Source organism: Columba livia, chromosome 5, assembly GCF_036013475.1.
Source record: "Columba livia isolate bColLiv1 breed racing homer chromosome 5, bColLiv1.pat.W.v2, whole genome shotgun sequence".
NCBI lineage: Eukaryota > Metazoa > Chordata > Aves > Columbiformes > Columbidae > Columba > Columba livia.
Genome location: NC_088606.1, coordinates 67,204,447 through 67,226,915, shown reverse-complemented (window position 1 = coordinate 67,226,915; position 22,469 = coordinate 67,204,447). Strand labels below are relative to the sequence as shown.

General features: G+C 51.7%; 1 protein-coding gene and 1 long non-coding RNA gene across 3 annotated transcripts in view; one reads left to right on the top strand and one right to left on the bottom strand.

Moving 5' to 3' along the window:
• KDM2A (lysine demethylase 2A) overlaps positions 1 to 22,469 on the bottom strand; it is a 42,954-nt gene that overhangs the window by 12,036 nt on the left and 8,449 nt on the right. For both annotated transcript variants that reach the window (XM_065065597.1, XM_065065598.1), the window contains exons 4-13: positions 12,376 to 12,514; positions 10,555 to 10,633; positions 9,176 to 9,222; positions 8,642 to 8,820; positions 7,659 to 7,765; positions 6,981 to 7,074; positions 5,936 to 6,089; positions 4,292 to 4,407; positions 3,101 to 3,227; positions 1,255 to 1,676 (exon numbers count right to left, since the gene is read on the bottom strand). In XM_065065597.1, the coding sequence (XP_064921669.1) occupies positions 1,255 to 1,676; positions 3,101 to 3,227; positions 4,292 to 4,407; positions 5,936 to 6,089; positions 6,981 to 7,074; positions 7,659 to 7,765; positions 8,642 to 8,820; positions 9,176 to 9,222; positions 10,555 to 10,633; positions 12,376 to 12,514 (1,464 nt within the window). The remainder of the gene's footprint in view (positions 1 to 1,254; positions 1,677 to 3,100; positions 3,228 to 4,291; positions 4,408 to 5,935; positions 6,090 to 6,980; positions 7,075 to 7,658; positions 7,766 to 8,641; positions 8,821 to 9,175; positions 9,223 to 10,554; positions 10,634 to 12,375; positions 12,515 to 22,469) is intronic.
• LOC135579636 (uncharacterized) lies at positions 1,645 to 11,497 on the top strand. Its single transcript, XR_010473187.1, has 2 exons — positions 1,645 to 1,781; positions 3,484 to 11,497. It is a non-coding gene; the product is annotated as an uncharacterized LOC135579636 (long non-coding RNA).

Here is a 22,469-nt window from a genome sequence, read left to right as displayed (position 1 = left end):
CCTTCTGAACCTCAGAGGACAACCAGCTTTAAGGAGTAAATCCTTCAGGGAAGCTGTTTTTCCGACCGGACTGCAGGGACTGCCACCCGCAGCTCATCTGCGAGGTACAACCAGACACAGGGTCACAATGAACCCACCGACACACGTCCTGCAGCTCCAGAACGTAACGGGGTCCTTTGAAGAGGTCTCAAAACCCAGCAGAACATCGACAACCTTGAATGCCTTTGAAATACCCACCGCACGACACCAGCTTCGCTTTCTTAGCATGTGCAGCTCAAAGACTGAGTTTTCTCCAGAGCACCATATAGTCCATGATGAGGCCAAGGCCACCCCACGCACTGCACAGTCAAAGGCCTCGGCACACACAAAAAAGCCACAAAAAACCCATAATTACAGTCCCCTAATAGTACCCACTTCTTCAGCCGAGCTCCACCAGAGCTTGGCATGAAACAGCAGCCCGCCCTGGGATGCCAGAGCTGCGTCCTCTGCTCCAGACACAGCAGAGCACCCGATTTACCAAAAAAATAATCAGCGCTTGGAAAAGAAACACAACAGCACAACACCCACGGTTGTGTCTGGATGTCAGGCTTCCTACAGCCAAGCACCGAACAGATCATCATCAGCAAGGTCGGGAGAGAAAGGTGACGGTGGTTTTAGGGACTAAAATGGACTTTTGGGGAACAGAGTGAGGCTGATATCCTCACTTCAGTGCTGGAAGGGCTAAAACCCTGAAGCTCAAAGAGCCAACTCAACAGGCCTGGCAGATACAGCTCTGGGTTTAAAGCAGAGTAGGGGGAAAAGAAAATAAAGACACATATAACCTCAGGTCAAACAACAAGAACATGGCCAAAGGCACCTGGAGCGAGGAAAGGGCTCCAGCTGTCCCAGTGTCCAGCAGCTCAAGGTGTCCACAGGTAGAACTGGCACAAGCGGCAAACGAGCACGTCTTGCACCGACACCCGCAAGGGACGCAGAGGGGTCTCAGCCACACTGGCTGGGAGCAGCTACTGCCCCAACCCAAAATCCAAGCCTGTCCCTCAGCATCAGCTGGTGTAACATTTCCCTCACGTAGAAGAAGAGGACACCAAATGTGCAGACACAGCAAGCCTTTGCCCCAGGATGGGGATACGGTCAAGCGCAAGCACAGTTTCCCCATGGGGAAATGCTTTTCCACCTCTGACGCTGGAATAAAGCGGATGCACCCCGATGGCCCCAAAATCAGGCAGCACTCGCGGCTCCCTCTCGCTCGCGTACCTTGACGTCAGCAATGAGGGCATCCTCGTCCTCGATGCCGGTGGGAACGCACTTCTTGTGCAGGGGGAGTGACTCCAGTTTGTCCACGAGGCAGCGCAGCCCCTCCAGCTCAAACTGCGTCAGATGCACCTTCCTGCTCTTGCGCGGGCTGCCCCCGCTCGGCTCCCAGGCCTGGCCGTTTTGGGAGCCCCGGCTGGAGTCGGAAGAGTCAATAGACGGGGTCTTCTTCAGACCCGGCAGGCTGCTCCGGCAGCTCTTGCCCAGTTCGTCATAGTCCACATTGGCACCGTTGGCGATGGGGCTGGTGAGAATGGACCGTCTGGTGACAGGTCGCCTGGGTTCCTTCCCTGCTGCATCCTCGTCGTCTTCCTCCTCCTCCTCTTCTTCCATGGTCACTGAGTCTGAGGAGCTCAGCTCCATATCTGCCATGATGGAGAAAGAGAAAAGAGCACAGTGGCCAATCACTCACAGGAGGCGTTTGGTTTCTAGAGAAACCCCCCCAGGCGCCAGAGATGCTGGAGCAACAGGTACGTACAGGGATAAGGAGAGAGGACGGGGCACGTAGGGGCTGGAAAAGAACAGCTAATACCCTTTCCCATTCCTGGCTTGTTTTGTGGGAACATGAAGCACGTGACGTGGGAAAACCTCCCAGAGGAGGAGAGAGCAAAGCTCTGGACTGCATTTCACAGAATCTTAGAATGGTTTGGGTTAGATGGGACCCTAAAATATCATCTAGTCCAACCCCCCACCATGAGCAGGAGCATCCCTCACTACATCAGGTTGCTCAGAGCCCCAGCCAACCTGGCTTTGCTTGGGGATCTCCAGCTGTCTGGTCCTGCAAGTGACTTGGGACCCTGATCCCACTTCCACGATGGGAGAGAAGAGGCCACGGATGCACTAGATGACAGTGAGGTCTCCAAGCCTGAGTGTGCACAATAAAGCACCCTTCCCTGACACTGATAGGGAAGGGGGATATCTCTGCTCGCTTCCTTTCTCCTCTGTCTCCACTGCTTTCCACCCATGCTGCTCAGTGGTACAAGGGTGATGAGGCAGCAGAGGCCTCCAGGCAGGAGGACAGAGCGAAACCGACTGCTGGGAGGGATCTGCAGAGAACCCCAGGAGAAGGAGCGTGTCCCTCTGCTAGAGCCCCTTGGACAGGAACTGGAAGCCCCAAAGAGGTTGTGGCTGTGAGGAAAGGGGTCCAGGAGGCAGGACTGACAGCCTCTTGGGGCAGTGAGGACAGATTTGCCTCAAGAGACCATCCAGCTCTCTCCCACGCTGCAGAAGGGTCCCTGTAAGAAATCATCTCTTGAACAAGATGCTTTAACTCCAAGGAGGCCAAACATTCCTCCCTGTGCTCCTTTGCACATAAACTCGAGAGCACTTTAAACTCTGTGTGCAGGAGGGTCTTGATCAGCATGAAGGCATCACTGCCCTGCAGCAGTGGTTACTGCAACCACCCTCCTCTTCTGCTAAACGTTTTGCATGTACCAGCAAGGCCAGGAGCTTCCGTGCTGGTTTTGCAGCTGCAAGAAACCTGGGCTGTTGCAGCGGTGAAGGAGGAAGCAAAAGTCTAGCTAGTTTTGACTTCTTGCTCAAAGAAAAAGAAGTAAATTGCACCTCCTTTGGCCAGTCTGCAACTCCGACTGCTCAGCACAACAAACAGCTAAAAGGGAAGAAATACCCAAAGAAACCACCTTGTGAAACTGGGGAAGTGATGGTCAAGAATTCTTCCCACACAGTCCTCCCCTGCCCCCCAAAAGGATCCCAGCAGGAGGGTGCACAAAATCACTTTGGTATGTGTGGGGAAGGAACAAGGGCTGGACGGGCAGCGCAGGGGGCTCACCCATGCTGAGCGATTCCTTCTGGAAGTCCTTGGTCAGATGCGAGCGGCTGGTGATGCAGTAGACGTAGCGCTCCAGCACATACCAACACATCTCGTAATAGAAAGGGTAACGAAACTTATTTGGGACCTGCAAAAAAGGCAGGGGATCAGCTCAGGCCTCCTTTGCCGCAGGGCTGCACAGCGATAGCTCTTATTTCTGCAGCCTCAAACCAGAGCAATCCCTTCTGAGAGCCAGGAAACGCATGTCCGCGTATAACAGCACCATTCCTGCTCCTGGCAGCCTGATGTAATTCTCCTTGCAGATGAATATTATCACCAGGCAGAGCAGAGACCAGGCACTACTCATTTGCAAGCCATTAACGTTTCATTTTTTTCTTTGTTAGGGTTGCAGCTCTTCCCCCGCAGACCTCCATCTCATTAGTTCAGGAAAAAAAAGCTGCAGATGCCACAAGAGGTTTTGGTTGAAGTTCAAGCCCTCTTCTCAAACCCCAGCACAGCGTCTGACAGTGTTTGAAAGGAAAGGGTTGGTCTATCAAGAGAGTTCAGCTATTTAGCTGAGCGTGATCAGGGCTCTGTCACGTCGGTGATGACAATTCGGGCAGAGACAGAAGATGTCCCTGACCCTGCCGCCTGCCTCGCACCTTCCTGAGGCTCTGCTGCCTGGGGGAACCGGGCACACACGTCATCGTCCTATGTCTCATCCGCTCTGGATGACGGTCTGATATCCAAGTGCCAACCCACAGGTCCCGCTGCTGCACCCTGAACTGCTTTGGAGCAGCCAACAGTCCGTCCATCACAGCCCAGGCGTATCCTGAGGCTCCGCTAAGGTGCTGAGCACTGCAGGACCCAAATCTCCATGGGGAACAAGCAAGAGCACCCACTTGCCAACTGCATTCTCTGCTCAAGACCTCAGGAAGCCTTTAGTTTTGGTCATCTAAGACCAGCACCAAGGTCTAAGACCAACACCAAGCAGCAGCAGAGACTGGGGACAGCACAAAGGAATGTCACAAGCCTCGGTGCACATTGCAGGCTGTCCCCCTGCCCAAGCTCCTGCCTGTAGGTTTAGCAGACTAGGACATCTCGCCTACAGGCAGCTGGAGTTGGGGGAACCTGTCAATGGGGTGAGACCCCCAGCCTCGGCTGCGTCCTCCCCACCGCCCCGGGACACCACGTCCTCCCGCAGGTCCTCACCCGTGTCCGGTCTTCGATGCTGTAGATCCGGAGCTGCATAGGGATGTTGAAGCTGTGTAAGAAGTTGCCTCCGAACACCAGCGTGTCCATGGGAGTGTACACAGCATGGATCCAACCTTGGAGGGAAAGCAGAGTTTGAGGAGTCCTTCTGAGCAACGAGGGGAGGTCGAGGCTTCCAAACTGACAGTCCCTACTAATTGGATTCCTTCGCAACCTCTTATGCAGCAGCGGGGGGTAAGATGGGCTCACAGACTCTTTGAGGAGAGTGGACGTTTCTGTGTTACAGCAACAATGTCCACCCCTCACGAACTGTCACTACTGAATTACTCAGTACCCAGCTCCCTTGATCCATCTAATAGCTAGAGAGAGTCCTGTCTGCACTTAAATGCACCTGTGGATCTGGCCTCACATTCTGCCATGGTAGAAAAATGTGCCAGTATCCTCTTCGTGCCCACAGTTTTTTGTCATCCTGCTGTCTTTGGGAAGTTGCTTCAGGCCTAAGAACACCAGCAACAAGGAAGAGAGTCTCCTAAAGTCTGTTCAGCAATTAAAAAATGCTCAGAATAACTCAAGTCCCAGCTCTCTTATCTCCAAGGCTCAACAAATCCAGCCAAGCCCAACATTTTGGGAATTCCAACATGGGTTTCCCTAGGGCAAGGCCACTCAGTTCAAAAGTGTCAGTCAAGATAACAAGACTCAGACGAGTAACTTGTGCAGGGCCTGGTCCCTCTGTCAGCTACACCACAGCTCATTCCTGCCCTGCTGTTGGAGACGAAGCAGCAGGTTACAGCAGCTTCTGACATCTGAGAGACTCTTACGGACACAAGTTTTACGCAGCAGTTTTATGAGAAGCCTTCAATGGGGTCCAACAACCTCTCTCCTTACAAGTGAGTGTTCTCCAGCGCAAGCACATTTCACAGACATCCCAGGTTCTAAAAGGCTGTGAGTCAGTCCTTGCAAACAACCAACCTGAGCCGCTGCTTTATCTGCTCTGTCTCTTCTGCCTTTGCTGTTTTCTAGCGCAGCACTAACTGTGCACACAAGACATTGCTGATGCCCTCCAACTATTCTGCTTGCAAACCCAAGCCAGACTGAAGACTTCTCTTCACTCTCGCGAGTTTTCCTCCTCTCAGCCTCAAGGCCTCCTTGCCCAAGCCCTCTGCAAAGCAGTTACCTGCAAGTCTCTCTGTGTTCCTGCTTCCCAGCTCCCTGCTGGGTTCCAGCATTTTCCAACATCCAGTTCTCCTGTCTCCAGTACACACAGACTGTTCCATTGTCGGTCCTCATGTCCAGAGCAGTCACCTTGCTCCTTAAACTCGCACACTGGCTTCCCTTCCTCGCTTTATAATTTGAAAAGAGATTTCACAAGAGGCAGGCTCTGCGAAAATCATCTTTAATAATTGATCAAGCATGATGTGAGCCAATCACAGCTTTCCTGTCGCTTGGGCTGAATCCACAGTGCCACCACAGCCACACTTTGGGAGCTGGCAAGAGGATGGAGCCACATCACATCTCCCTCTTCCAGTTACTCACGAGGGAGGAAACTAAATCCTGCCTGTTCTGATTTTGCTTGTGTCCCAGAAGTTTCAGTCTCTCGCCACAACCCTGGGAAAGGTCGGCATGCACCTGCCCACCCTGCGGTACCTGAGGGGATGACAAACGTGTAGCCCTGCTTGAGCTCGATGCGCTGGCACTCTGACACTCTGTCCCCAAGAAAAATGTCTCCCTGCTTCCCTGAGAGAAGCCAGTTTTCATAGAGCTCCAGGTTCTGGGGCGTAGGAGGGATCAGCCAGAAGATCTGCAAATAAAGACAACACATGTATATAAGTCATTGTATAATAGCCAACTGACTTCTTCCAAACCTGCCCTGCTTCCTCAGGAATCCAGGTGTATTTCACTGGGCAAGAGGTAGAACCTGCCTTTGCTAAATTCTGAGCTACAGGATACTTTCCTCCATATTATCTTTTCCTAATAACACTAAACTGAGCTCCGACTGCATCAATTCAAGTGTAAAACGATACAATTTGTCTGCATTGCCGCGCTCTCCAGACAGCAGCACAAGGTGTTGTTGACCAGAGCAGAGCTGACAGCCGCAGCAGCAAAAACTTGAATGTAAGATCCCCTTCCAGACAGAATTCTTCTAAACCAGGTTCCAGTCCAACATGCAGCTATGGTGACAGATGCCTGGCACAGGGAAACCCCTGCACAATTACAACTGCAAGCCACCCATCAGGCAAGAAATACCGCACCAGGACGAGGTCTGTAACCAAACTGCAACCTGATGGAGCCTGGGGTTCAGTTTTTGTATCTGGGGCTGAAATCAGCTACAAGAAGTGACTCCAGACAAGCACCTCAAATCCGACACTGTTTCAGAGCTATTTCTCATCCGAAACCAGAAGCCTAAGGCACTGGAAGAACTGTATTATTTTATGATTCTATTATTCTGTTCTTTATCATTTAGCCTTTTATAAGGTTCTCTCAGCCCCATCTCTACAGCACGGGTTTTCGGCCTGTGCCTGGTGGAGCTCTGAGGGCCTGAACTACTTCTAAGAACCACAGATAAACAAGTTTAGGGTGGGAAGACTTCAGTTCACTGTCTGGGAGCTGCATCTTCAAAGATTGACAAGAAAATAGACTAAAAGCTGCTCTCCTAAAGTGTCTGTAACTTGCCCAGCAGGGACTGTCCTACCTTTCCCCCTCGGTGGATGTGGTACCACACAGAAGTGCCACCGAAGTCCACGTGGAAATCTGTGTAGCAGCCCTTGACGCTCATCAGACAGTATCTGGTGGAAAACAAGAGGATGATAAAGTGAAAATGAGCAGTGACCCACATTTTAGAGCAGATACAGCACATTCAAAGGGAAGGGGCTGCCGAAAGCCAGGCCAGTGGCTCAGATCAGTGCCAGGAGCCAACAACGCAGCACTGAGCACTTCAGCTGCAGCAGGGGGCGGTTTGCAGGAAAGCTCATTTTGCATTTATATCACATCCCCACAAAAATCTAGCCCAGGGAAGAGGAGAACTTCCATCCTCACACAGCCAGCAGCTCTAGAAACCCCTGTGTCATGGGTTTGGCCTAAGGGACAGGTAGCACCAAGGAGCTCAACCGACTCCAGGTATCTCAAGGTGATGAACACCAAGAGTTTTGCCAAAGCGCAGCGAGCTCTTAAAGGCCACACAACGACCCTTCCACACTGCATGGATTTAAATAACTCACTGTGGTGTCCTTACGAGTGTCACCCGCTGTAATAAACACGGAGACTGTTCCTCCCGCTCCCCCTTGGTGCAAAATGCTTCTCGCTTGGGCAGTTCTCTCGCAAGAGATGCTTTGCTGCCTGCCCTACTGGAACAGCTCAGGAGGTCACTTACTTCTGCACCTTTGGGTACTGCATCTCCAGGATAGCGTTCGTAGACTCTGTCTGACTCTCCTTCAGGTGTCTGGGCCACATGTTATCGACCCAGTCAATCAAATCCACCTATGGCAGAAAGGTGGGAGACATGAGTAGAGACGAAAGAGGCACAGTAACCCCCTCTTTTGCTACCCCCAGGCTGTTCTGGAAGCTCAAGTATCTCTTGCCTGCCTGGTGAGGCCACAGCTCGCACGTGGCTGGGCACCTGTGAGATGTTGGGTTGTACTGGGGCCACCAAAGCCACCGTGGTCCCAGGCACAGCCAGCCAGCTCAGCTCAGGGCACAGCCATGACAGGATCAAGGCAGGGAAGGAGGTCCTGGTGTGAGCCAAATGGCTGTCACACCCCCTTTTTGGCCCCCACACAACCCAGCAACCTTCCTGATGCCACTGGTGCAATCCCACATGTAAAGCACTGGGACCAGCTGTTCTGGTGCCAGAACCTCTGAATTTACACAAGCAGCAAACATCACAGTGAGATCTCAAGCATGGAACTGGGATGCTGGTCTTCTGCTTAGGGGCCAGGCAGGAACTGGTGTGCACTGGGATGGCATAAAAACGTGCTGGGCAGCACCTGCAAGGGTGGGATTCAACTCACTAAGCTTCAGGACAGCCAGAGCAGGCAGAGATGTTCAGGCTCCCTCTACAGTTAACAGAGAGAACCTTCATCTCCACCAATTGCAGAGGGAGTTCAGGATGTCCATCCCAGCCATTCCACTTTCTACACTACAGCAAGGACAACTCATTTTCCCCCTGTCAGATTCCTGCCCCGCTTCCAGCTCACCTCCAGTCTTCCAGTGTCCTCATCTTGTCCCCTACACTCACTGTGGCTCACACATGTTACAAGCAGCCCCTGTGCTCCCACATCCAAGTGTCACCCGGCCTACAGAGAACCGCAAGGACAAAGGAAAGGATGTTCCTGCAGAAGGAAGAGCCATGCTCACCGTGGCAGGTCTCTGCACCAGGTTCTCCAGTTTAGTGTGGCTGAACTCCAGGCTGATGACATTGTACAGTTTCTCCCGCTCGGCCTCCGGTGTTTCGTAGTAGCGCGCCCACTGTGCCATGGACATCTCGATATCCCTCTGCGTGTTCACGTCCATGACGTCCACCATCCGCCGGCTCCCTGCCAGAACAGACAGACGTCACTGGAACCACCCCTGTGCACAAGGGACCACCCAGCAGATACTCCAGGAGACATGAGATCTTTCCTCAAAGAACGCACCCGCATAGGGTGACATCTTGGCCTCTCCCGTAACTTCAAACTCTTCCATACCCACATTGAAACAGAAGCTGCTTCGGGTCAAACTAGACTCAGGCAGGTAAGAGTTGTGATTTACTGGCTAAGGACAGCTCAGGTTCAACCAGCTGCACAATGGGGGGGCTACAAAACCAGGCTTTGATAAACCTGATGACTCTCCCCATCCCTCCATATCTGCCCAGGTCACAACAGGGGTGCGCCAAGGCCCCCGGACACTTACCGACACACAGCCGCACATCGTTCACGCTGAAGTCCGGATCCGGCATCCTGCAGGACAAACACCTTGCTAAAAAAATCACGAAGCGCTGCTGGTTGCAGACCCTTCCCCACCTGTAACCCCAGTATTGGCATCTGGAAGAAACCATCATGCTGCTTGTTGCCTCGTGGGTGCGGGTGAAGACCACGCGGTGACATCTCTGAGGGTGTAGGTGTGGGGTGAAACGCTGGAGCCAATTTCTGGCTAGGGCAGCAGATTTGGGAATGGGATATACCCTCTCCAGAGCACGAGCTGTTGTACAGTGGTTCTGGCAAAGGAGCGAGCAGGCCTTGAGCTAAGTGATCCGAGCTCTCGTTTCAAAGACTGCTCATGTGAGTTATTCCAATATAAAGGGCATCGCCAGACCGGTACGAGCAGTAGATTTCACTGACACAGCATAACCACTCTAACTGTTTGTACTGGCACACTTATCTGTACAAACACTGCTGTCACAGGCAGAACGGGCAGGCAGCCACGCAGGCAGCTCTTGACCCAGAGAAAAACCCAAAAGCTCAGGAGAAAATCCAGTTTCGCCCACACTGTAAATCCTTAGTATCAAATCTCTGCCTCCCAAGTCACCCAGCAGTTAAAGCTGAGCCCGGCACACTTTGCTGGCTAGTCCACTGCGGTACAGCACATCGTGCGCTGGACGAGATGTTACCTGTCCCTTCCAGTTGAGGATGTTAACAGAAGTGTTGCTGATACTGGCTCTGACACTTTTCTAGGGCTACTTTATTCCTCTAAACTTCTGTATTAATCAAAACCAAAAAACCACTGACCCTGCAAAACCAGCTGTGATGTTTTAATGCAGTATTACTTGTCGTGAAACTATATCTGCCACCCCATAGCGTATTTATACAAACATCATAAATGGCACAAAACCGTGTCTCAGTACAGCTTTACACGCAAAGCTGTAAACCTTAATTGACTTACTGTAGCAAGACAGGGAGAGACATTCAGAAATAACTATGTTGGGTAAATCGGCTTGGAATTCTGGAAAATGCCAGAAATACTACAAATTGCTTGACTTTTTGGCACTAGATGCCTATATTACTAGGAGAGAAATTCAGCCAGATGTTGCGTCAGAGCAGCAGCGGGACTTTCCAGACATTTGGTTGAATTGTGATAACCTACAGCCAACTCAGTCCTCTCATTTTATGTCCAGACTAATAAGAACAGAATAACCGAGGTGGAAGATACTTCACACTGCACGTAAAGAACAGCACGGACAGGACACGATCCCACCAACTTGGCAGAGCACAGATGGAGCTACCAGGATCAGATCCCACACAGAGAGGCAAGAAATGGGGCCAGTCCCCCCCACTCTGTGCCCCAACACTTACTTTATCCCCAGGCCGTCAGAGCTCCTGAAGATCAGAGGGTCTCTCAGGCCGCCGCGCTGGATGTATTCGACTGTGAAGTCTGGTGTGGGGAGACAAGAAGAAGGAAGGCATTAGGGGAGACTCCTTCAAGGAATTATGGACCAAATGAGGTTAGAAAGGACCTCTGGAAATCTCTAGCCCAACCCTGCTCCCAGCAAATGGATTTCAGATCGGGTTGTTCAGGGCCTCGTGCAGCTAAGACCTGAGCACCTTATGTTTTAACAAAAGAAAGGCCTGTTCCTCGCTATTTCTACATCCCTTTGGAGATTCTGGAACTCCTTTGCGGCAGCTCTGTGAGCAGCATGGCCTGTGCTGCTGACAAGCCTCGGATGGGCCCCCAGGGAGTGGGGAGTTTGCCCCAACAGGCTGCACCAACCAGGGGAATAGCACATGTTCTTTGGTCCTCCTGTCCTGGTTTTGCTAAAAACAAGTTTCTCTTTCAGTGAATTTGCCTGTCAGCTAAAGGCTTCATATTAACTGCATTTTCCTGAAGGACCAGACATATGTTTTGGTAAACCTAGCAATGGAATGCAAAGTTATTGATAAGCACGGATGGACATCTCTCGAGAGGGGCAACGAGAAACAAGCGACCAAGAAACTGACCAACTGTGTATAACATCCCATTCACGTGAATACTGCATATAAAAGTGTGAGATCACGAGGATCTCGTCCCTTTTCCCTTTTTCCTTATGGCCGACATTAGGAGAGGACCTTGCTAGTCGTCCCTGCAAACTGAAGCCTAGCGAGAGACTGAATCCAGCTCCGGTTGGCTGCAGAGTCCAGTCCAGGACTTTGGTTGCCGGCTCTGCAGTTGCTGAGACTTTCAAGATTGGTTTTGTATATTTTGTATTATTTTCTCTATTCTTATTAGTAGCATTAGTAAAACATCTTTAATTTTTTCCAACTCTCTTCTCTCTGTCCTTCTTTTCCTCCCAATCGCCTGTGCTGAGTGGGAAGAGGGGAGAGGGAGGGGGTTAACAATATATCTGCCCGGGTTTTATTGTCACCCCGCAATCTTAACCCTCGACACCTCCCTTCCCTAAGAAGTTCACAGCCAAGCAAGAGATGTCCTAAAGCAACGCTCCTCCCTCCCGGTAAATCCTCCAGAGGCCGGGGATGGCTGCGTGATGAAAAGACATCTCACTGAGCCGCCCGCGTGCTGAAAGGAAGGGGAGAGACCCCACATGCTCTTTGAATAGAGACATGCGGCTGCAATTGCAGGTGCTGACCCAGGCGGACCCTCCGGCTCCTGGCTGCCATGTGTCCCAGCAAACCCGCCGCGCTGCAGACGGGCCCGGCGCTCTGCACACCCAGCCGCTTCCACGCTTCCCACACGTGTTCTCTGTCACTGGCTCTGCAGGTTTGAGCCAAACCCCCACCAAACTGCCTCGCGTTGCCTTCAAAGTGCTTGGGGACGGCTGCAGGACTTGCGGAGGAGCAGATAAAAACGACCCCTGCCAGGTAAAGTGGTTTGCAGCAGAGGGAAGCACAGAGCCGGTCTGAACAGCGGTTCTCCCAACTTTATGGAAGGATGGAAAGTAAAAGGCAGCCAAACGCAGGACGGTGGAAAAGGATTTCAGGATATCATTAATACCAAAATTGCCTTGTAACCGCCCTTCAAGTTGGCAGCCAGGGAGGCTCTGGGTGTAGCACAAATGCAACTGTGATCACTGTCAGTTTTCCACGAAAGGCTCGGGGAAAGGTCATTGCACACACCGTGCCGCGCTGGAAAAGCGGCTGTCTGGTTGCTGACAACAGCAGCACAGCAGCCCCACCACAAACCTTTGCCTTCCATGAAGACCACGAAGGTGGAGTTAAACTTGTTGGTGGACAGTTTTTCCTCGAGGTCAAACGTCCTCTTCCCTTCGATTTCATCATCGGAGATGCCATCGTCCTCGTAGCGCCGCCTCATCGTGCCACGCTGAGGGGAGAACAGAGCAGGAAGGTAAAATTACGGACCAGGAGGAACAAGCAGAGCCTCGTCTCTACCTTGACAGCTCAGCCAGGTGTCCGGGAGAGTCCTTGTCCCATAGCAGCCGTTCCCCGGGAAGCCTACGAGAGGAAACCCTGTATTGCTGCACTATATTATCCACCAAATATCTCACTCACAAAGCACCGTTGGTATCGACTTTCAAGAGAGACGTGCCACCCAAGATCTATTGAAGCAACATCTGTCCCGGATCCAAAATGCAGCAGTGAAACATCAGATTTGCTCCTCCTACAACCAGGAGATTCACGCAAGTTGGGCTGTACAAGAGCCAGATAATTCACTCCTAACAAGTGTTAACACAGAAACACGGGAGGAGGGGACATAGTTCAGTATAACTGGGGCAAAGGAAAAAAGAATCAGTTTCCTATTTTTACAGGTGCATCAGTATTTTGTTGTGTAAAGGCACTTGTGAGTTTAAATCCCTGCCCGAACACCAACTGATAAAGGAGGGGTTTTAAGCTGAAGATGATTCTCAATCTTTGCTACGCTTGTACACAGAACTTGATTTATTCCCTTGGTTTTGTGTGGGGAAGTAGCAGGAGGGAAGTAACCCTTTTTCTTAGAGGGTTTCATATGCACATCTGCACTGGGATTCCTGACAGACATGGCTGGATCTGGAAGGAATTACTGTCCCCAGCTGTCAGCCACCCCTCCAGAGACAGCGCCGCTTGTGGGAACGCTCCCCAAAGCCCCTCTGATAAAAGTCAACCTGGTCTGAATTAGCCAAGCTGCCTTCCCCAATTAGGGACGCTCTCGTCATAAAGCGTTCGTACCGATGGCTGCGCCAGTAGCGGGTGGGGACAGGACGGGACAGGAGGTGATGCAGCAACTACTGTCACATCAGCACCAGCCATGGATCACCCCCGTAACACAGAACTTCAACCTCACGCTTTCAAGAAGGCTGATCAATTCACAAATAACTTCCCTGGCACCAAAGCTGAGCTTACCTCTCCCTGCTGTCAACATCTCAGTCAATTTGCTTGGCTTCCCCCAATAGGGGCACAAAGACCTCAGCTGCAAGGCAGGAACAACAGGTCGCTCCTGAATGTGGCATCTCAGAAAAAGCCCTGAAACTGCTGTTTTCCAAGGGCCTGTCCACAATCTGGAAAAGGGCTGCGTGTTTGCAGTCCTTTGTCTTAACTCGCAGCACCGGGACTGCTAGCAGGAGTACTTTATTTCACCGTTTTTAAGAACACAAAGATAAAACTAATTTTGCGTTCAAGTTTTTGCAGATAACACCTTGTATAAATGCAGATAGGGAAAAAGAGCCCTGAGAAAATATACTCCGGGTGTGCCAGGCAGATGCAAACCCAGGGCTTTCCTGGTCAGTCAGTGCTTAAGTCCAAGAGACAAACCCAATCCAGCTGTTTCCAGCTCCGCAGACACCCCCAGACGCTTCCTCACCCCCGTTTGCTGCACAACCACAGTTCTCATCCCACCTCAAATCGCCTTTGTGCTGATGAGCGCTGCGCGAGGGTGCGGAAGGCTCAGGTCATACAGGCAAACACGCCGAGGAAATGCAATTTGTAGCTTCCCCTTCGTGTTTCTGAGCTTTTAGAGAAAGAAGCGGAGGTCACGGTGCTTTCTTGTCAGGTCTTGGCCAGCTGAAACGTGTCTCAAATCCCGCCCGGTGATGCTGTCAGACGCCGGTGCCCATCGCAGCTCCCGCTGGGACACCTTTGGCTGCTCTGTTACAAGGACGGCAGCTACAGGAGACTTAAAACTATTTTGCAGTATCTTGCTCCTTGCTAAGTCACACCAGGTAAGTTCGAGGCACACCACGCTCATAACCTGCCAGCAGGACAAGTTTTTCACTTACCACCATTCCCAGGCAAGCCTAAGAAACAAGGCCCAGGACTACTGGCCCCAGCAGGCAGTTCTTTGTCGTTAATTAGAGGATGTGCCTAACGAAGCAGAGGATGCTGGGCCCTGTAGTTCGTGTGTCTCACGTGCTCTGGGCACACTGCAGGACCAGGCTGTGATCTGCATTTTGACCTACTCACTCCAGACACTTGCTTTTAGTTGGTTGGTTTTGGGAAAAGCAGCTGTCTTGCCTTTGCTGGGTACAACATTTCACCAGATGGAAAAGGTTTGGCATGCTAAATATGCTATATCATACTATATCCAAATTAGTCTCTTGATAACTTTATATTTGGGTCCCAGGCTGGAAGTATAAATGGTATTTCAGGGCCCCTAGTTAAACAGTGGTTACCAAATCAGGCTGAAACTCCGGCATCTCCGATTTGAGCACCAAACCTCGGGAGAGCCGGGCTGGAACGCGGCTCCAGCCACAGTGCCCAGTTGCAGCCCAGTTCCAAGCAGCCATCTCTCACCGTAAAGAGCCACGGGGCAGCTGACAGCTCTTGCTCAAGGCCACCAGCAGCAAAATACAGCACGAACGCATCGTGCAGGGGGATCAACGACATACTGGGAAAAGCCCTTCTCTGCTGTCACCTCGCAGGGACGCTGGTGACCGGCTGTGCACTCACATTTCCTCCATCCCGGTAGAACGTCCGATGGCTTGTTCTCAGGGACTCTGCTACAGCTGCTGCCGGGACAGGACAGACAGGGCGACATGTTTTACACCGTTTAAGTGTAACTACAGCAGACACACTTACTGCCCTGCTCGACTTCAGGCCACACCAGGCATTGTCTGTCCTTCTGGAAGTGGCTCTGGATTGTGTAGGGCAGCGAATTAAACAGAAACGCAAGCACACGGCCAGGCCTGATCCCGATCCCGCTGGTGCGCAGTGCCAGCTCTAGCGCTTGGTCACTCCGGTCTGGCGTTTGGGCCACAAGATTGCTTTGTGTTGGTTAATCCTGAGCACAAGTCACAGCTTGGAGGGCAGATCCCACCCTATGTGAATGGGCAGCAAATGATCTGGTCACTCACTGACAAACTTGGAGGCTTTACGACCAAAGAAACAAGACCTTAGAGAAGCACAACACGTTTAGAGGATGCCACTCCACCAGCTCAACCTGCCGTGGACTCGGATCACACGGAACAGCAGCAATAAGAGCTTTGCTTCTGCAGCTAGATCCACCCGTGGATCTGCACCGTGGGACTGGGGAACTGTCGCGACTCCTTCCCTGATCTTATTCACCGCACAGCCTCCAAAGCCACACCTCAAAGGTGCAAACGCCAGGAAATGGGCAGAAACAACTCAAACCCCTTTGCCATGAGGAAATGGGGATGCAGAACACGGAAGGAAGGGAACTGCCTCCTCCAGCTGAGCAAATTCCAAAGCCCAACGCTCTTGTCATCGGCAAAGCATCAGCCACAAAACCCCCCCTGCACTCCCTGCCAGATCAGCTTTGCTTGTTCCTGTGGGCAGGGGAGAGTCCGGCCTCCTAATTTGCACAGTATGGAGAAGAATGGGATCCCGGTCATGGCTGGGGACCCAAAAACGCTGCCACAATACAAATAGCTCCCATCAGTTATACAACATCTCTCGTGTTCTCGGCCAGGGCCACGGAGCTTTCATGTCATTGTTGTCTTGGGAGGGTGGGGAAAAACAACATTTCAGCGCAGGGAGAGCAGACAGGAGGGTGGAAAAGCTTCTGCGCTTCCAAGCGTGCATTTTGGGGGGGAAACAGCATCTGTGGGGACTTTGGGCAAATCTCTGCAGCAGTGTTTTTCCCTCCTGGAGTCTGCAGCTTCCCCACGGCACTGTTACACCAGCTAAAGGTCCCAGCTCCCCAAACTGGGTCTACACACGAGGCCGGACATGGCCAGTGTACAAGCCCAGGGACACTCCGAGACCCCTTTCTTCTCTGATGTGCTTTGCTCCTCACCAAAATTGCCATCTGGTTAAATAACCGGCTACAGGTGACACTCGCCAAGGGCAGAAGACCCTCAAAGCCATGACACGCCAATGCCAATCTCACCTCCACAATAGCACACACTGCGAGAGCCGCATTCATCCTTCCTACAGCGTAAAGTTTGATCTTCCCCAGGGGGGTGCCGGCTGGTTTTGTGCCACAGCCCATGCCAGGGCTGGGTTTTGGCTAAGCCCCCCGCCCAGATCACTCCCGCTCTCCTAAACTCTTCCTGCTTCTTGGTGCGACCCCATCCAGCTCAGCCCAAGCGCGGGCTGAGAGTCAAACATGTTCCAGATATATTTCTGCTGGACAACCTCAGCGCTCAGTATTAAGCAGCAATATTTAAATATTGCTTTTTTTTCCAGCTTTGTGATCTGCATTAGGATCCAGGCATTTTTCACCCTGATGAGAGTTTTACTAAGAAACAACCGGCAAGCAGCCCAAAGCCTTTCTCTCTGTGTCAGGCAGGGTCAAGATAAAGGCAGTTTATTCATCCCCCAACACCAGCAGCCAGCAATCCTCATCTAAGAGAGCTGCTCTTCACCATTTCTTCCTGGCCCTCTTGGGTACCATTCACTTAAGGTAGGAAACAGCATGAATATTAATCCTGCAGACGGCTCCAGTACTGTCCCTGCTATTCTGGTCCTTTCGCCTGCAGTCTCCTTCTCCCAGGGGATGGGTTTCATGCAGCTCCACGGTGGAACTCTTCAAAACCCTCCCTTGGACACCTCTCTCCATCAGCTACCTCTAAAGGCAAAGCAACTGACAGCTGGCTGAAGAGAACCAGAAGACTACTCTCCTGTGGGTTTTTGATTTGAGAGAACTAGTACAAGGTCACATTTGAAAAAAGAACAAGCTGTCCTTTCGCAAAAAGAGCCGCACATATTTACAGAGTGTAATTTACAGGGTATTTTAGTCCCTGTCCTGTCTGCTGCCATTCCCTCCCTGATCTCCCGACATCTGCATCTCCCAGTGCCCGGGGAGCCTCCTCCTGCTTGGCCACAGCTGCTTCCACGTCGGGACACCAGAGCATCCCTCACTTTGCCTCTTCCCCTCCAGCTGCCTTCCCAGAGCGGCTTGTCTGCTTTGAAGCTTCCCACAACCCTCCCTCGTTCCTTTAGAGGAAAGATGTTGACATGAAGAATGCAGTCAGGTTTCACTCTTGGTTTTGAAATCCCTCCTTCCAAACTCCCCTCGCCGCAGGTATTTTCACTTGCACAGAGCAGCGTGATGTACCAGTGGATCTCACATCCACCACTGGCTGCCCCACAGCCCTCTAAGTTTATTTTGCCAAAATGCCTCCAAATGGGTAATAAACCAACAAGTTCAACTCTCTCCAGCTTACGAATGTAACTTCTCACATGCTTTTACAGCAAACAAATATGGCTCTTGTCTAGGCAAGTCCAGACCTTCAACATGCAAACTTTGTGATGAGTGATTTAATCTTGAGTGAGTACCTGTGGCAAACAGCAGTGTCCAGAATACATGCTCCAAGACACCAGGAATTAACAGCCACCCCTCAAAGGTAATGTGAAGTCCATTCTATCAATGGGAAAAGGTCCCATTTCTCTGGGAAATCACAAGGCGAAGGCAGCAGAGAGAGCAGGGTCCCCTGTGCCTCCCCACCCTCCATCACTTCAGTTTCTTCTCAGCTCCTCTTCCTCTCAAGCCTGGGAAGCAAACACTAAACCACACCACCTTCTGTCACCCTTAGGACCCTTTGTACCCCACAGACACGGCCCATGTCATTCTGTTAATATTTTGGCTCTGCAGAGCCATTTGCTTTGCCAAATAAGTGCCAGTGCCCCAGAGATGACAAGAAGAGCCCAGGAACTAACGTGGGTTAAATGCCCCATCCTCTCCCATCTCTTGCTCAACAACCGGCGCATCCCAGGTTGCACATTCCTGGACAAAGAGACTGAAAGCACCAGGCTGAGGAGTGAACGGGGATCCCTGCAGAACTGGAGCCCTTCCAGGCTTCACAGCTCCAGGAGGGATTCCCATCACGAGCAGGGCTGGCGGCGTTTCAGACTGCTTTGGTTTGCACTTTTCGGTTATGAAACTGGACGTACACAAGGAGTAACTGGGGAATTGGAGCAAGGCTGAAAGAGGCAGGTGGGGGGACAACAGCAACGGGCCAAGGAGAACTCCAGCAGCTGCCACCAAACCACACACTGACCAGCCACAGCGGCAAAACCGCGAGACGGAGGAATGCGCTAGATCGGATCACAGGTGGGCCAGGCTGGCAACAAGCTCAGTAAAGAAACACTCTTCCCAGGAAAGGACATGGACTCTCATCCAGTCACCCGCAGTGTATTTCACACGCAGCCAACGTCCCAACTAGTTTTTATGGTACTTCTAACCCTCAAACCACCCGTACCCACCGCTGGCTGTAGCAGCCCGATACCTGGACAAGCCCTGCTCCGGTTCTGTGAGAGCCTGAGGAAGCTCCTGAAGAACCATGAAATCTTCCAAATCCCTTTAATTACCTCCCACCCCTTCCAAACCAGAAGAAATCAAAGGAAAAAACCCCAAACCTGCTGTGTAGAGCCCTTTCCTTGCCAGCATGTCCCCAGCACATGTGCCACACGGTCAGGTAGATGAGCAACACCAGCTCTGCAACTGCTTTTGCTTTGCACAGGAAGACAACAGAGCATTCCCAAAACGGAATGAAGCAGACCAAGCTTCCCCAAAAATACAGGCTTGAAAATTCAATGCACTTAACCCATTTTCCCACTTGGGAAAGAATGGACTGTTTACCTGCAGGCTGCTGAGCCCACACAGATCACTGGGCAGAGACCCAGCAGAGCTGGCGTGAGGGACAGATGGAGCCACCTGCATTTGGGGACAGAGACACCCTTAGGTCAGCTCTGCACAACCTCACCCCATGCTGGGACAGGCAGAGCACCTCTCTGTCCACCACACAGTGGGAGTTCAAAGGACTAGCGCTGAATTTCCTAGTGTGCCCACCCAGCTCTGCAGAAACCTGTTGCCAGTTCTGTCCCATCACACAAACCAGGCTGAACCACAGGAGAACTGGGACAGCAAAAGCACAGGAAGCTCTGGGCTTTGTGCTGCAATTCCTGCTCAGCTGTCCTTTAAAGATAATAGCAACAGGCTGCCCGAATTGCAGGCTATAGGGTCTAGGATGCTCAGGAAGAAGAAAAGCAAGCCAGGAGCACTGGGATGAACACAGACAGTGTGTGAACACAGGTACTAGGCAGGAGATTCCTCTGTACTCTGCACCATTACAGCATCGCTGCACGCACAACCTCCCCCTTTGCTCCACAAGAAGCCCCTTCCTGACTCCAAATGGGGCAAAGGGGCTCAGCAGTTCAGCGACACATGGAAATATTTACGCACAGCGAATTACAGGCGCTGAGGCAGTCTAACCCTAAAGGAGCACACACTGCCAGCCCTCTCCTTTCCAATTCCAGCTGCCTCAGCTCGATCCCAAAATTACAGCTCCTGAGAGCCAGGGGTACAGGGGAGAACAAGGGGGAAGCGGGGCACTCTTGGACTCAACAGAACAGGCCAGTCTTTTTAAAGACTTATTTATTTTAAATACAGGCTTTTCTGCTCTTACACCTTCTGATTGTTCCTGCAGCGTTTGCTTTGTCGTCTCTCCAAGTTGTGCAGCACCACCTCTCTTCTCTCTCGCCCTGCAGACTTTTGCTGTGGCCTCATGAAAAGTGAGGTGAGGTAAGAGCCAACATCGAAAAGGACCATCCCCTCCGCATATCTCGCTTGTAGCGAGAACATACCTCGCTGGTTGGGATCTGCTTCTCTAGATAACAGTTCCACCAAGCAACGTCCTGATCCTTCCCCTTGTGCCTTTTATCAAGCGACTTCTTCTCCCAAGCTCTACCAGGACTGGCCAAGACAGGACAGGAAGATCCTGCCATCGGTTCCCAACCCTGAGGACCAGCGCTAACAAAAACCACAAACGATGATCACACCCTGGAACCTCTTCCTTGACAGAAAAGGGTGTGGGGTGTGTGTGGGGGATGGCTGTATTAAAGAAACCACTTGTTTGTGTACAGTGTGATAGCTAAAAACATGTAAGAGTCAGAAAAAGACAGAAAGCAGACAGTGTTGAATATACTGCAGGGAGGAAAGTTTACTGCTGCACTCACTACCTCACTATCAGTATGATCTGTTCTAGTTGACAGCAGTAAAAACTGCCAGTTCCCCCCCATCTTCCCCCAACAGCTCGCTCACAGACATGAGCACGTCACACACAGCGCCATGAATCACATATCACCTCTTCAGGCAGCATCGATGCCACCCAAATTCACACCTTCCAGGCACCTGACACAGGTGGAAGCACTACAGAGAGCGCACCAGACAACTGCACACGCAGGAACCCAGCTGCACCTTCTGACCACCCTGCAGCCCGGGCACGTCCCACACAAAAACCTCCTCTGCTTCAAGTTCCTGGAACTTCCAGAAGGATCCACAGATCCTGGCCAGCCAGCTCATGCTGTTTACTACCTGAACTGTTTGTACCGCAACAGAGATCCACGAGCATGGACACACAGAAACGGAACAGAGAGAAGCCCTGTCAAACAGATCCATCTCCTCACCCCCATCACGGATTCACAGGCTACACTTGGTCGCCAGGTTTATCTGAACCAGCTCAAGTGCCAGCAAGCACCACCTGCAGACAGCCATGAGCTTCCTCACCTGGTTCCTAGGAGCTGGGAAAACAAAAAGAGAGGTAAAGAGGGCGGATCAGCAAACAGAAAACTCCTGGCCTCTCCAGATGAAGCTCCAGGCTGTATGAGCAGCATCAGTGATCTCCAGCAGCCCATGCTCATTCTCATTACACCATCCAGGAGCCTCTAATTTCCCCATCAGATGAGCAAGGACAAGTGAAAATGAGCCAGTGTGGTCCGACCGTTAGTGTGCAGGTTACCTCTAGCTGGGTGGGGGGCACAGGGCACTGAGCGTTTCTTAACTGCCCAAGATGCGACACAGAGGCAACAGAGAATTTGCTCCCAGATCTGCTACTTGGTAGCAAGTTAGAGAAGCAGGAACAGGCTCTCACTGCTCCTCGGCCCTCAAAAATCAGAAACCTTTAGTGTCACTGGCAAGGGAGATCTGCAGGTACCTGTTGGTGGGCAGGACAGGGAGTTCAGACCACTGTGGAAAGGGCAGAGGAACACCCAAGTTCCCTGCAGCCCCCAAAATGCCAACACCCCACCCTGAGCCCTCCAGAAAAGGAATCAAGCCCGGACCAGCACAAGCACTTGTACAGCAAAGAGTTTGGTCTGCAGCTCAACCAGCCTGAGATCACCCAAGACAGAAGATAAATGTGATGCTGGTTTCAGGTTTTATTGATAGGCTTTTTGATGATGCATTTGGATAAGTGCAATCACAGATACCTTCTTAGCTTCAGTCAAAACGTTTCCAGGTTCTCCAAGCGAACTGGAGACAACACTTCCAGTCCTGAGATACATGCTCCCCACCTTTCTTGCCTCCCAGTGCTTTTGCCAGCTTAGTATCTTCGATATCTAATCACAGACCCTGTCATCCTATGGTGGGGTTTGCTCTTCCCCTTTGCTCCCTCTTTTCCCAAGGCAACCAAGCAAGAACCTTCTCTGTCCTCATCTTCCTCTCCACCGGGACCAAGAACGGACAGGACACCCAGCAAGGCCAATCTGCTCAGCTGCAACAATCTCTGGTTCTCTGAGCACTCCAGATCGTGCTGCAGATGCGCCGTTTGCTGCCACAGCTGCAGGACAACACGCAGCGATTCAGCGTGGTATGCCATGTTCCTCCTCACCTTCCGCCTCTTGCACTTGCTTTAACCTCTTTGAGCCAAATAAAAGCAGGTCAGGCATCATGTAGGAAAGTCTGTGAACTAATAAGTCAACCCTGGCAGCAGATCGAGCTTTCCAGAACTCAGGCTACCCACTCAGAGCTCACCCGTCATTTCCTCCTCTGGGATTAGCTCTCTTTCATCATCAGACATCTCACTCTGAAGACAACTAATTGCTTTCCCCCATAGATTTTCCGAGGACAGTGTTAGTGCACCACCTTGTTTTGCACCACCTGAGCA